This window comes from Equus caballus, chromosome 10 (genome assembly GCF_041296265.1).
Source record: "Equus caballus isolate H_3958 breed thoroughbred chromosome 10, TB-T2T, whole genome shotgun sequence".
NCBI classification, from domain to species: Eukaryota; Metazoa; Chordata; class Mammalia; order Perissodactyla; family Equidae; genus Equus; species Equus caballus.
The window spans coordinates 11,335,052-11,349,580 of NC_091693.1; the positions used below are offsets into that span (position 1 = coordinate 11,335,052).

General features: G+C 47.3%; 1 protein-coding gene across 1 annotated transcript; it reads left to right on the plus strand.

Annotated features, from left to right (window-relative positions):
• Positions 1-7,105: 7,105 nt before the first annotated feature.
• Positions 7,106-13,947, plus strand: LOC111775200 (cytochrome P450 2A13-like). The gene is made up of 9 exons (XM_070225606.1): positions 7,106-7,285; positions 7,568-7,730; positions 8,612-8,761; positions 9,005-9,165; positions 10,379-10,555; positions 11,611-11,749; positions 12,202-12,389; positions 12,995-13,136; positions 13,680-13,947. The coding sequence occupies exons 1-9, from the start codon at positions 7,106-7,108 to the stop codon at positions 13,859-13,861; spliced, it is 1,482 nt and encodes a 493-aa protein (XP_070081707.1). The 3' UTR covers positions 13,862-13,947.
• Positions 13,948-14,529: the final 582 nt, after the last annotated feature.

The following is a 14,529-nucleotide window of genomic DNA, read 5'->3' on the forward strand; positions in this document are numbered from 1 at the left end:
TGTCATTTCAAATTTACCTTTATGTGAATTGATTTCATTCAAACCAGACTATTCTTTTTCCTTTTAATATTTCCAACATCTTGCCTGGTAGACTACAATATTGTGTAGTGATTAAGAGATTTACCTTTGTTAGATCTAGATTCCAGTCTTGGTTCTGCAGCTTCCTGGTCAATAATAACATAACCTATCTTAGAGAGCTTCTAGGAAAATTTAAAAAGGTAATGCATGTAGATCATTCAGCATAGTTCTTGGCACGTGGCATTCAATAGTCATTAGCTGTAATAATAAACATAGTCATTATTATTAGCTAGCTTGTTTTAAGACACCATTTATTCCTTGCTGCTTGCATGTTCCCTTCCCAAAGTAGGTTCCTGGGCAGAATGTCTTGGAACTAAATTCCTGGACACAATAAGAACGTAAACTCCATGGGGTCAGAGGTGGGACTGTTTTATTGACTGCTATAACATCAACACCTAGGACAGTGCCTGGCACATAGTAGGTGGTCTATTAATATTTAATTAATAAATGAACAACTTGTCAAAATTTTCTCTCCATTTTCCAGTTGTACTCAGAATAGGCTCTCCTCTCAAGAGCACAGCTTTCCTTCAAACTCTCTCCAATGAAGGTTCCTCGTTTAACTACCTCTAATGAGCCTCAGGGTCAGAAGGTAGGGTCAATACCTCTTGCTTCCCAATACCACTATGACATCTTGGAGCGTAGAAAAGGAAACCTTGTTAGCTAAATTCCAACATTAGGGTCATACCATGATCAGTCTCCATTAATTGCATTTTGTCTTGTGTATGGCCATATTTTCCTGTATCTTCATTTGCCTAGTAATTTTGGATTACATTCTGAAATTACAAGTGATACACTGTAGAGACTCTGGATTCTGTTATGTTCTGTTGAACAATATGGATTTGTTTTGTTTCAGGGAACAGTTAACTTGGCTGTGCTCAGATGCTCAGCTCTGAAATCTCATTTCAGTGCTTTTAGCCTTTGTTGGTACTACTTGGAGTTTTCCAGCAGATTAGTAGTTCAAGAATCAGTCAAAAATTTGGACAGAGTTTGTACATAGAATTTTGGGCTCCCTCTCTGTGGCTACCTCCTTTTTGAGATTCTACTACCACTACCACTAGGCTCTGTAATCACCCTGAACTCCATCCTCTGGTTCTTCAAGTCTGAAAAAGTGCAAATTTCTATCTGAGTTTGAGCCACCCCTAAGGCCCTGTCCAGGGCCTGCCTTTGGGCCAAAAGCTATAGGAAACAGGAAATTCCCTTCTCCCAGCCCCCTTCACTCTCCAGTAATTTCAAGTAATTTTGTTTTTTAAAAATGTTTCATTCTGAGTTTACAGTTGTTATTTTTCAGGGTACTGGATCCATAGGGAGCTACTCAACCATTACCAGGATCAGAAACTCCTCAGAGCCCTTGTAGAGTATGACTGCTCCACCCTTCTATATCATGCTTTCCTCTTTTGAGTCTGTCTCCATTATCCCTGTCATGTACCAACTTCTCCCCTTCTGCCTACTCCCAGTACTTCTGGAAAAGAGGCACTTCAGTGGTCATGGACATGACCCGTGGAAAGAATCAAACAGGTAGAACCTTCACTTTCTTCTCTCTTTGGCGGTATCCTTCACTCCATTTCAGCTAGAACTCCCACAGCCTCATGTTAATCCTTGCCATCACTCTGAAACTCAAAAATGTCACTCTCTGACCAAATCCCCCTGTTCGCTAGGTGCATTTACCATCTCATTGCCAATGACCTTGGTAGTAAGACTGGTTCTCTGCTTAATGTTCCAAGGAATGAAAAATTGACAGAAGGTCAATTCTCTCTCCTATTAGGAGACCTTTAAAAATTTTTAAAAAAGCTTTTTGAACTTCTCTTCTCAAGCTTACAGCCAAGTTTTTCAAGAACCGCAGGCTATCAGGGACAGATTTCTGATGCTTCATAAAGAAAAAGAAAGTGAGGTTTAGCAGTTTAGAGTGGTGATTGAGAGCATGAAATTTAGAGTTACACAAAGCCATGTCTAGGCTCTACCCTTATTAGCTGTGAAACCCAAAGCAGCTCATTTCCAACTCTTTGGGCCTTACTTAGCTCATTTGCGAAATGGGAGTGATAAAACCAACCTCATAGGCTTGCTGTGAGGACTTTATTAAGATCATGCTCGAAAAAAGCTTCACATAGTAAGGTAGTAAGCTCAGTGAATGATATCATTCTTAGAAGGATTAGCATTTAAATTGAAAACAACAAGTTTCACTGAAGATTCTCATTTGGAAATGTTTTGGAACTACTTAGAGGTGGTGGTTTCTCAACACTATGAATATACGAAATGCATTGAACTGTTTGCTTTAAAATGGTTAATTTCATATTATGTCAATTTTGGTTCAATTGAAAAAAAAAAAGATTCTCATGGTGCTGGCCCCATGGCTGTGGGATCAAGTTTCCGTGCTCTGGTTCGGTGGCCCAGGGTTTTGCTGGTTTGGATCTTGGGCACAGACCTAACACTGCTCATCTAGCCATGCTGAGGCAGTGTCCCACAGAGCAGAGCCAGAAGGACCTACAACTAGAATATACAGTTATGTTCTGGGGCACTTTGTGGAGAACAGAAGAAGAAGAACAAAAAGAAGACTGGCAACAGATGTTAGCTCAGGTGCCAATCTTAAAAAAACAAAAGGTTCTCATTTGAGACAGTGTCATAGATTTCTGGCACACTTGTGCATGAGCCATGTTTTTCCTGAGAGTTTTGGGTCAGTCTACAGGGTAGAAGATAGAAAGTTAATTCATGAGGCTTGTGGAGGAGCCGGGAGGTATAGCTGTGAAATGTATCTGTTCTGTTCCATCCATATTACAGGTAGAAGACCTGGCTTGTGTGGCTCTCTGCCTACACTGCCTTCCTTCCTTCTCCTATCTGTGAACTCATCCCACAAGACTCAATTTGAATAACACCTCCTTTAAGAAGCCTTCCTCAACTCTAATCAGTAAATTTTTACTAATAATTACTAATTAATATGAATAGGATCAGTGAGGACTTTAATTTATCCAGGTCTTCTCTCTCACTAGCTTAAGAAATCCCTAACAGCAGAGACTGTGCCTGGTTCAACACGTCCAAAGTTCAACTCATTATCTCCTGCCTCAAATCTGCTCCTGATCTGTGTCTCCAATCAGTAAACAACACTACTATCTAGCTCCTACACTGGATTCCTCCATCTCCCTTAACCCACGCACAGCCAACCTATAACCAAATAAGAATTAGTTCTTCCTTCCCTAGTTCTTCCTTCTGCAACCCACCACTCCTCAAATCATCATGGCTCCATCCTCTCTCACCTAGATGCCTATAGAATCTACTTCTTTATCTCTCAGCTTGTTGTGTCATCTTCTCCAAAGATCTAAAGAATCACCCTAAAACAAAAATCTCACTATTTTGTTCCCCTGCTTAAAACCCTCTGTGGTTCCCCATTGCATCAGGACAGAGTCCAAACTCTCCACCAAGTCACAGAAGGTTCACGAAAGTCTGGCTCATGCTGATGGCTCCAGTCTCATCAGAGAACAAAGTCTCAGATCTGTACCCTCTGACAGCACTCAACCATGCCTCATGGGCCTCTGGGCTTTATACAACTTGATTCCTCTGCCTGGAACTCTCCCTCCCAGCTTTCCCTATTCTTTGATGGAAAATTCCCACTTAGCCTGCCAGTGGCTTAACCTGAACCTACAACTTTGAATCAGGTGCCATATCTGGCCTCTTACAGACACCTGTACCTCCCCTACCCCAGCTCTGACCTCTCGTCCTGTGCCTTCTCATCTCAGCCCTGAACTCTCTGTCTGGACCTTCTCCTACCAGCTGTGACCCCTCTGCCTGAGCCTTCTCATCCCAGCACTGTCCATTCTCAGCTGTCATGTCTTGTGACTGGTCTGTCTCCCTCTCTGGAACAGGAGCTCCATGAGGGCAGAGCCCAGGGGTGTCTTGGTCATCTTCTGTGTCCTCATCAGCATTCATTACAGAATGGCATCAAGTAGTCGGTCTGGTGCCCACTGGTTCAATGACTTTGTTAATGGCTTAGGAGGCTGGGGGTGATATTGTGGGAAAGAGTATTTTCTGAGAGGATATTTAAATCAATTCAATGGTAGTGACTTACCTCAAAATGCTCTCAAGACACACCTGTCCTATGGAGGCTTTTCCTACCTAGTGTGATCCTTGTAAACTGAGGGAGGTAATATCCTGAAAAATTAGGGAACTCTTTGTCTTTTTAAGATGGGAAATGGAGCTTGGGCAGGGCTGTGCTTGAATACAAACACAGGCATAAGCAGATCTCAGATGCACATGTGTATACAACATGGCTCATATGCCTGCATACTACACTAGAATGCACACACGCAAAAACATCCATGTGCTCCTATATAGTCACCAGTTGTACATGCACAGAGACATGAATACAGAGTCATACATTATGTAGACATCCCCCAACAGGAATGTCCCAAAGCACGTACATATGTTACCCTGAGACAGACATAGAGATGGGCATGCATTCTGGCACACTGTCATGGACATGCACACACCCTGTCATGCATCACACAGATGTGCATATATAGACACAAAGAGGTACAGACACCCACTTATGCACAAACGCAAACTCCACAAAGACATGCAAATGCATAAATGCATATATCAACATGGACATGCTGAAGCAAAAATGCACACAGACATGCACAGACACCCAAGCATGCACCCAGAATGACACATATAGTTATGTGTCACTTAACGATGTGGATGTGTTCTGAGAAATGCATCATTAGGTGATTTCATCATTGTGTGAACATCATAGAGTGCACTTACATGACCTAGGTGGTATAGCCTACTACACGACTAGGCTCTATGGTACTAATCTTAGAAGACTACCATCTTATACGTGGTCTACTGTTGACCTAAATGTCATCATGTGGCACATGACCATATACAGATGTCTACATAAGAGGAAACGTGATAGAAGCATCTAGGAGAATCCACTGGACAAAATAACGCAATCTTAAAGAGATTTAGAAGCACATAAGAAGGTTGAAGGGCAAGCTGAATTGCAGGGAAGGAAAAAGAGCAAGATAGAGAGTCAGAGACAAGGAGAGAGAGACAAAGAGAGAGAGATGGACAAAGACTTGTGCAGAGCTTGATGCCCAGTCTCAGCTCCTGCCTGATGCTCATGTCAGAGCCTGCTGAAACTAACCTAAGAGCCTGTATTTTGCCATCCTTCTGCCCTCCTGAAGCCAGCTCAATGGCTACCTGGGTCTACTCTCAGAGCCCTCTTTGTACTGCAAGTGGCCCTATTAATCCTCTCCTGGTATCAAGATCACTGTCAGCATGTTTTCAATCCTAGTGTCTACCATGGGGCAAACTTGATACCAACATGATGCTATTCCCTCTCCAGGATAACCTGATGCCAAAGCAGAACCTGCCAGTGTAATCTCTGTGTCCAATGCTGGAGCCAGTCTCAGCACCCCTCTGTTGCTCAACTTTGTCTCTACCTGGCCCCAGGGTGGGCTAGACTAGTCAGTTGTGAAGAAGAGAAGAGAGTTCAAATCCTAGGTCTCTACTACTACCTCTGTGACCTCAAGCAGGTGGTTTTGTGGAGTCCTGGTCTTCTGAACTGAAAATTTAGGATGATAATGAACCAGCCTCATTTTTATAATGATTTGATAAAATCATGTATACATAGACTTAATTTTCACAGTTAGTGCTCACTAAAGAGAAACTGTCCTTATTAGTAAGGAAGAATGACAAAGAGGGAAGGACAGCAGGGCCACTCATCTTTTATCTACTCCCACCTTCAACATCCCTAGGCTCATCTCTGTTCCCGACACTGGACTTTACCCAAATCTATCCTGCTATAGTTCCCTTTATCAGCTAATAACAGACCTGACAAATCAGGAATTACCTCTAAAGGGAGCTTCAGACATCCTCAAATACTTACCTTCTCTTCCCAAATACTCCCTTTACATTGGTGGGAAAACTCAGTCCCAGAAAGGGGGCATAAGAGTGCAGAGCAGGAGAGACAGGAGTCACATGTCAGCCCCCTACCCAGTCCTTGTTTTCTGTCCTCAATATTCCAATATATAAAATGGGAAACATTAAGAATAACATAATAACAGAAATGACAAAATCAACATAGTGAGCTTACCGAGGGATCTAGGAAGGGGGCTAGTGGAGATCCCTGCAAATTATAATGCTTGAGAGAGTTGGTACTTTTTGGTATCATACTGGTAGTTTTCATCACTATTTCACAAATCCTGCCCAGTCCCTCAGCCAACTAAGATCATACTTCTGTTCTGTGGTAATTTTCACTGAAATGTGACTCTGGACTTCAACCTCTTTCCCAACCAGAGATGGGCAATTCTATGTCACCTATCCTGACCTTGCTTTGAGGTCTCAATGGGGATTCTGGGCAGTAAGAGGTGGCAACGTGTCCAAAACAACAGTGGTTCAAGGCCTGGGGTCAGGTGCTGACTCACTGATCCAGCTTCACTCTCTGTATACTTTTCCACCCAGGAAACCCACATCCACAGCCTGGGGTCCTTCCTCACCTCAAGACCCTCAAATTTATTCCCTGGAATCTCTTCTGAGACCTTTGAATCTATATCCCTCCTCATCAAAAGACCTCCAAATCAAGAACCACACATCCTACCTCATTCCAAAATCCTAAATCCAGATCTTTAGATTCTTTCCTCTTGAGACCCCAAAATCCACAACTTTCGGTTGCCTTCTCACACTGAGACTCCAAATCTCAAGCTCAGGACCCTCTTCACCATGCAAATACTCCAAGCATTCAGTTGTGGCATTTATCTACCGCTTCCCGCACTGAAGTCCACAGCACTGGGGTGGCCCCTCTTGAGGGGCCACAAATTCAGTTTTGGGCCCAATCCCTGTTCATCTGCCCTGGGGTCCCCCTCCTCCTTCCCTGCTGGCTGTGTCCCAAGCTAGGCAGGGAGCATGGTTGTAGGTGTAGTTTGGAGGTGAAATGAGACAATTACACCATCAGGACCAAAATCCACCATCTCTCCCAGGTAGTATAAAGGCAAACCTTCCCAGCCATCACCATCTGGCTGTCACTTTCAGGGCCACCATGCTGGCCTCAGGGCTGCTTCTGGTGGCTTTGCTGGCCTGCCTGGTTTTAATGGTTTTCATGTCAGTCTGGTGGCAGAGGGAGCTCTGGGGAAAGCTGCCTCCTGGACCCACCCCATTGCCCTTCATCAGGAACTACCTGCAGCTGGACACAGAGCAGATATACGACTCCCTCATGAAGGTGCCATCAGAGGGAGATGGGTGGAATGGTGTGGGGGTGTGTGCCTGACCAGTTTGGCTAGGATTTTGAGGCAGAGGATTGACAAAGTTGGACCAGAGTTTCAGGAAAGGGGAATTTTGAAGGTTCAGCATCAGGATCCTAGGCAGGAAACACCAGATCTTGGGATCTCCAGCCTCTTGCCTGTGAGAACCTATGGGGAAATGCATCTTAGTGCTTGAGGCCTAGGTACAGGGCCAGTTCAGAGTTGGGGCTGCTCCCTCTAACCACTCCCACCTCCATCAGATCAGCAAGCGCTATGGGCCAGTGTGCATGGTTCACCTGGGGCCCCGGAGGGTCGTGGTGCTGCGTGGATACGAAGCTGTAAAGGAGGCTCTGCTAGACCAGGCAGAGGAATTCAGTGGACGAGGAGAGCTGGCCGTTGCTGACCGGATCTTCAAAGGCTATGGTGAGAGGGACTGGTGGGGGAATGTGGGCAGGCTGACTTTGTGACCTCAGTGGGGTCTCCAGTCTTCTTCTTGCTCCCCCATCCCCTCAGGCTGTGACAGAGCCTTCTTCTGTCTTCTCTGGCCCCATCTCTGTTCATTGGTGCCTCTTCTCTTGTCTCTAAATCATCTTAGAGTTTATGCCTCTCTGCTTCTCCCTGCCTGTCTCTGCCCCATCTCTCTGTTCCTTCTCACTAGATGTCTCTTCTTTCTCTGTAACTGTTAGAACCTCTTGATTTCTGCTTTGGAACCCTTGTCTTCTGTCACCGTGTGTCTTTTGTCTTTTTCTTCTTCTCAGCTTCTGTGCTTCCTTGTGTTTCTCTCTCCCTCTCCCACTCTTTCTCCTTCCTTAATCTTAGAATCTCACATTATTTCTGCTTCAAAGTCCCCATGCTCCTGTCTCCTGGTGGGTCTCTCCTCTCTCCAGACCACCTGTGTTTCTCTCTCCATATTTTCCTTTCTTCTCTAGGCTCAGTTTTAGAATGTTTCACATTTTTATATATACCTCTCAAAACTCCACATATCTCACTTGCCTCCCTCCCTCCCCTCTTCTCATGAGTGTCTCTATATCTCCGTTTCTCTGTGCATCTGTCTTGCTTCTCTCCTTCTGATTCTTTTCTTCCAAGTCAGTCTCTCTTTCTGTATTTCTCTGACTCTGAGTCTCTATACCTCCCTCTTTCTGCTGTTTCTCTCTCTGCTGGCTTTCTCTCAGAGTCTCTCCATCTTTCACCTGCTCCCTCTCTCTCTGCTCAGCTCTCCCTACTTCTCAGGATCCCCTGGGGCTGGTCTGTGTTGTGCCCCTGCCCCTCTCTGCCCTTTCTCCACTCCTATGCTCCCTCCCCAGGCGTGGCATTCAGCAACGGGGAGCGGGCCAAGCAGCTCAGGCGCTTCTCCATCACCACACTGAGGGACTTCGGAGTGGGCAAGCGTGGCATTGAGGAGCGCATCCAGGAGGAGGCGGGCTTCCTCATTGAGGCCTTCCAGAGCATGCGTGGTGAGTGGGGGGACCCTGGAGTATTCGGGAAGGAGGAGAAAAACACCTGATGGGGACACATGCATTCTTGCCTGGGAAGGGGACTAGGTTGGGGGAAGGTGTCAGGCTTTCAGCTCTGGGGTCTGGTGCTGGAAAGTTTGGCTCTTCACGTCAGTGGCCCCCTCAAATTTTCAGACTGGCAACTGACTGCTGAGTTGACTCTTCCCCAAATCCATCTCTCCCCGATCCCATCCCACTCCCCAGGCAACTTCATTGATCCCACCTTCTTCCTGAGCCAAGCTGTCTCCAATGTCATCAGCTCCATTGTCTTTGGGAACCGCTTTGACTATGAGGACAAAGAGTTCCTGTCACTGCTGCGTATGATGCACGGAAGCTTCCAGTTCACACCTACATCTACGGGGCAGGTAACCCATCCCAGTATGGCTCTACCAGGTCCCTACTACAACATGCCAAGTCCTCTTCCACATGGAGACAGGTGTCCCAAACTCCCAATCTCCTCCAGACAAGGTCCCTCAAGTCCAGCCCCGACTCTTGGACAACTGGACAGTTGCATCAGATTCAGGACAGGCTCCCAATACCCAATCTCCACTGACACCTGGATATCTCAACAGATGCCCTGATTCTGCCCCGCCCCCCCCCCCCCCACACACACACAAAAGCAAACCAGAGCCTGCAGGCAAGATTCATGCTCTCAACCAAGTTCTCTCGCCTGGGCAGGTGTTTCCATCCCAACTTACCTTAATACCTCACAGGTGCCCCTTGTTAAGATATTCCTTCTTTCCATCTGAATTTCTTAACATCTGGAGTAGTAACCACCTCAGCCCACCCCCTAAATACCTGAACACCTGGTGCTGCAAAATGAAGCCCACCAAAATCATTTGATATCTACACACATATCCAAACTAGTCCACTGGAATATCTAGACAAAGCCTGCTGTCTAGCCCACTAAAATATCTGAACATCTAGACAGGTACCCCAACCAAGACCCCTAAACACTTAAACACCTGGATAGATTGTTCCACAAACACCCAAATAAATGTCCCTCAACCCAGCCCTGTTAAACACCCATAGAAAGGACCCTTATTGGGCAATTTGAATATCTGAACACCTGAAGAAGTATCTCCTCCACTTTAACACCTGCACTTCAGCACAACTTTACTACCTGAACACCTGTACAGAAGCCTCCAATCTAGATCCCCAAAATATCTGCACAGTTGTCTCCTACTGAGCCCACCTGAATGTCTAAACACCTAGACAACTGACCGCCCACACCAGTGCCACCTGAATAGGTAAACACTTGGACAGGTGTCTCCCACCCAACCTAACCTGAATATCTGAACATCTAGATCTGTGCTCCAATCCAGCCCCATCTGAATATCTGAACCCTGGATATGTGTCTCAATCCATCTCACCTAAATTCTTAGACAGGAATGCTCACACTTACCTCATGTGAAAACTTAGATATCTATTCCCATCCAGCCCCATCTAAATACCTCAACACCTGGGCAGGTGCGATTAACTCAGTGCCTTCCTGGCCCTGAGACAGGTCCCACTGCCATCGAGTCCTGCCCACTGACAGCAGTCCTTCCCTTTCCTTCCTCTGTCCCCCACCCTCAGCTCTATGAGATGTTCTACTCAGTGATGAAACACCTGCCAGGGCCACAGCAACAGGCCTTTAAGGAGCTGCAGGGCCTGGAGGACTTCATAACCAAGAAGGTGGAGCAGAACCAACGCACCCTGGATCCCAACTCCCCGCGGAACTTCATCGACTCCTTCCTCATCCGCATGCAGCAGGTACACCCCAGCAGCCAGGCGGGCAGGTCCAAAGCCAGGCAGAGGGAAATCAGGCTGGGGATGGAGGAGAACAGAGGCCCATTCGAATGAGTCCCCTATCACAATAAACCTCACAATTCAAGTTATAATTAGCCACCACTGTTCCATCTACTGAGCCCTTACCCAGGGCCAGGCGTGTGCATGCAAATCATAACAGCAAGCACTTCCATAACACTACCATGTGCCAGGCACTATGTTAAGTGCTTCACGGTATTCGCCTACTTAAAACTCAGAACAGCTCTTGAAGGAGGTTCTATTATGACCGCAGTTTTACAACTGAGGGAAGTGAGGCCTAGGGAGTATAAGTGGACTGCCTGATGTCACAAAGCAAGGAAGCAGTGGAACTAGGTTAAACCCTGGTGTCCTTCACGTTTGGCCTGGTGCTTTTAGCCACCATGTTCTCTTACCTTTCGTACCCTGGTTATCAGATGCACCTGTGCGGACAGGTGACTTGGCTTTACCATGAGACAGTGGGGGGGGGGGTGTCCCCTCCCCCATCTGGAGGTCAATCTCACTTTTGTGAAGAAAGGAGAGGAGGCTTTATGGAGTCTCGAAGTTCAAGGTGAAAGGAGCAAGGGAGGGATTTCTCCATAGTAAGGTTCAAGAATTTTAGTGAAGGAATAGGATGCTGTTGCTTAAAATGCTGTGTCTGTGTCTCAGAAAATTGGTCTCTCTTTAACCTTCTCTGAATCATTCTATCATGCCATCTCTGTGCCTCTTTTTCACTCAGTGTCTCTCACTATCCCTCTCTTTCTAAATATTCCTACCAAAAAAGGTGACCACTAAGCTGATAATTAAAAGACAGATAGCCGGCAGAGAATGTGAGAAGAGCAAATCAGGCAGAGCCAGCAGCCAGGGAAAAGGCTTGCAGACCAGAGAAAGCCTGGCAGAACTAGGATCCCTCTTCCCACCTTTGTTCTGGATTTAGGAGAAGCAGGCCCTAAAGAAAAACCTCAGAAGGGCCCTGAGACCATGGAGGAGTGAGCTTGTCCTGAAGCCCCCTCTCAGTGCGGGAGCAGAAGAACCCCAACACGGAGTTCTGCTTGAAGAACCTGGTGCTGACCACGTTGAACCTCTTCATTGGTGGCACAGAGACGGTCAGCATAACCCTGCGTTATGGCTTCCTGCTGCTGATGAAGCACCCAGATATAGAGGGTAAGGCTGGAGGGTGCATGAAAGTGGGGGTCACAGATCCTCAAAAATCCTGTAAGCCCCCGACAATGTTCCCAACTCTCTCAGATACCTGGATCCTCAGACACGCCCTGCTATCCCGAGACTGGGTGATATTTAGCTGATGGGCACCAGTCAAGTTTCAACAGCTGTTAAAATATTTAAAATATCTGACTTGATAAAATAGCTCCTATGCTAAGCCCACCAATTGCCACTTCCTGCTCTGATTGCAGACCATCCCTGAAGACTTCTCCTTGGACTTTTCCTATGATTCTGGTACGATCAGGTGAACAGAAACCTGGGCTAACAATGCGTATGGCAGATGTCTGTTTTGAACACGTAAATGTCACAAATGGACGTATAGTTGTTCACACTTGGACTATCATCCAGGCCCTCAGACCCCTAGATACCTAAACATATTCCCTTCCTCCCCTCAGCCAAGGTTCATGAGGAGATTGATCGAGTGATTGGCAAGAACCGTCAGCCCAAGTTTGAGGACCGGGCCAAGATGCCCTACACAGAGGCAGTGATCCATGAAATCCAAAGATTTGCAGATGTGGCCCCCATGAGCCTGGCCCGTAGAGTTATCAAGGATACCAAGTTTCGGGGCTTCCTCATCCCCAAGGTGCTGCTCTGCCCTGCCTAGAGGGACCTCCAATCTGCTCCCTGTGACCCCATCCCCCTTAGAAGCTCCTCAGCCCCTGTCCGACTCCCTCAGTCAAAGACTCCCAACCACCACATCCCTTCAACCTTCCCACTCAGAGACTCCTGAATTCCATCTCTCCGCCGACCTCTTGCCTCAGGGAATATGAACCCCATGTTCCCCAAATGTCCTCTCTCAGAGAACATGAACCCCCATGTCACTCCAGCCTCCTGCCTTGAGAGACATGAACTGCTTGTCCTCCAGACCTCAAGCCTCAAGAGTCATGGAATTCGTGTTCTTCAAACTTCCCTTCTCAGGGAAGAAACTTCCCGTCCCCTGAACTTCCTATCTCAGAGACTATGACCACCCATTACCCCAAACCTTTGGCCTCGGAAACACAGACCCCATGAAGCACAAACTTCCTACCTCAGGGTCGTGAATCTCAAGTCCCTCAAAGGACCCGAACTCCCATGTCTCCCATTTCTCTTTATCTGGGCTGCTCAAATTCCCCCTCCAACCCCCATGGGCTTTCTGCACACCCATCTCCTACTCTGCCTTATCAAATCCTCTGGCCTCCTCCCCACCAGGGCACTGAAGTGTTCCCTATGCTGGGCTCCGTCCTGAGAGACCCCAAGTTCTTCTCCAATCCCCACGATTTCAACCCCCAGCACTTCCTGGATGAGAAGGGGCAGTTTAAGAAGAGTGATGCTTTTGTGCCTTTCTCCATTGGTAAGAGACCACTATCTGCTGCCAAGCCACCACTCACACCCAACGGGGACTACTTCTTTTTCTGAGGTGTAGCCTGGTATCCTTCTCCACCTTGGAAGTCCCTCTTAGAATCTACCTTGGAGGCAACCAGCTGCAACTACCCTAACTACCAAGTACCTGGGTCCAGGAAAAAGCAAAGGGATGCTTATACCCCTTTCAGAGCTGGGGAAAACCAAGGCCTAGTGTGAGTTAGAGATTTGTCCCAGGTCACTTAAATTCTTCAGATGGCTGGGAAGGAGATGACAGCATAGCAGCCATATTTGAGAGCATATTCAAGGAGAAGGGGCATCTAAAGTTCTCATTGTTACAGCTTGGTATAGCTCGCCCCCATCCCAGGTACACTGGAGAATGAGGCTCAGAGAGGGTTAGAGACTTCTCAGAAATGTCTCAGGCCACGATATTCCAACCCCTCCTCCCGGGGAGAATGCAGCTGGCGTCTGGTAGTGGGTCGAGGCAGTGGTGAGAGTTGGCCTCACCTCCACACCTCCCATCTCGTCTCTTCAGGAAAGCGGCACTGCTTTGGAGAAGGCCTGGCTAGAATGGAGCTCTTTCTCTTCCTCACCACCATCATGCAGAATTTCTGCTTCAAGCACTCTCAGTCGCCCCAGGATATCGACGTGTCCCCGAAACACGTGGGCTTTGCCAGCATTCCAAGAAACTACACCATGAGCCTCCAGCCCCGCTAAGCCAGGGCTGTGCCAGGACAGGGCTAGTGGGAGCAGGAAGTCGGGGAGAGGGAGCCTGGGTTTGGCTAGCTGGAAGGTGGGGCCAGCGGGAGGGGCGGGGCTAAGCGTGGGGGTGGGCTGGGGGGAGTTTCGAGGGGCAAGGTGGATAGGAGTGGAAGAAGAAAGAGAACGGGCTGTGTCTGTTCACCTTGCTAGAGCTAGCTCCTTCAGAGCTGGGGTGAGAGGAAGGGATACCTTACCCTAGATTGTGAAGAAGAAGAGCAGCTATTATTTACTGAGCAAGTGCTCCGTGTCAGCTCTCTGCTAAAAGCATTACACGCTCACCTCACTTAATGCTCACAAACCTGTAAGACAGGGATCAGTGTTCATGCCATTTTACAGTTGACAGAGCTGAGGCTCAGACAGATGAAGTCTCTGTCCTGGGTCCTACAGAACACAGTAAGTGCCCAGCAAGTACTTGACCACAGATCTGTGCAGGGATCGCTCTACTTGGCCCACAGTCTATTGGCTAGATTCTCAAAAGACACCCCTTCCTCACACGAAAAACAGCAGTTTAGTTTATTACTGAACAGCCTGAACAGCTCTGTCCAGGGGCTTTTTTCCAGAACCCTGACAGGCAGCTGACCTGGCTTCGCTACACACTTGCCCACACTCTTGCCCATTCGTGC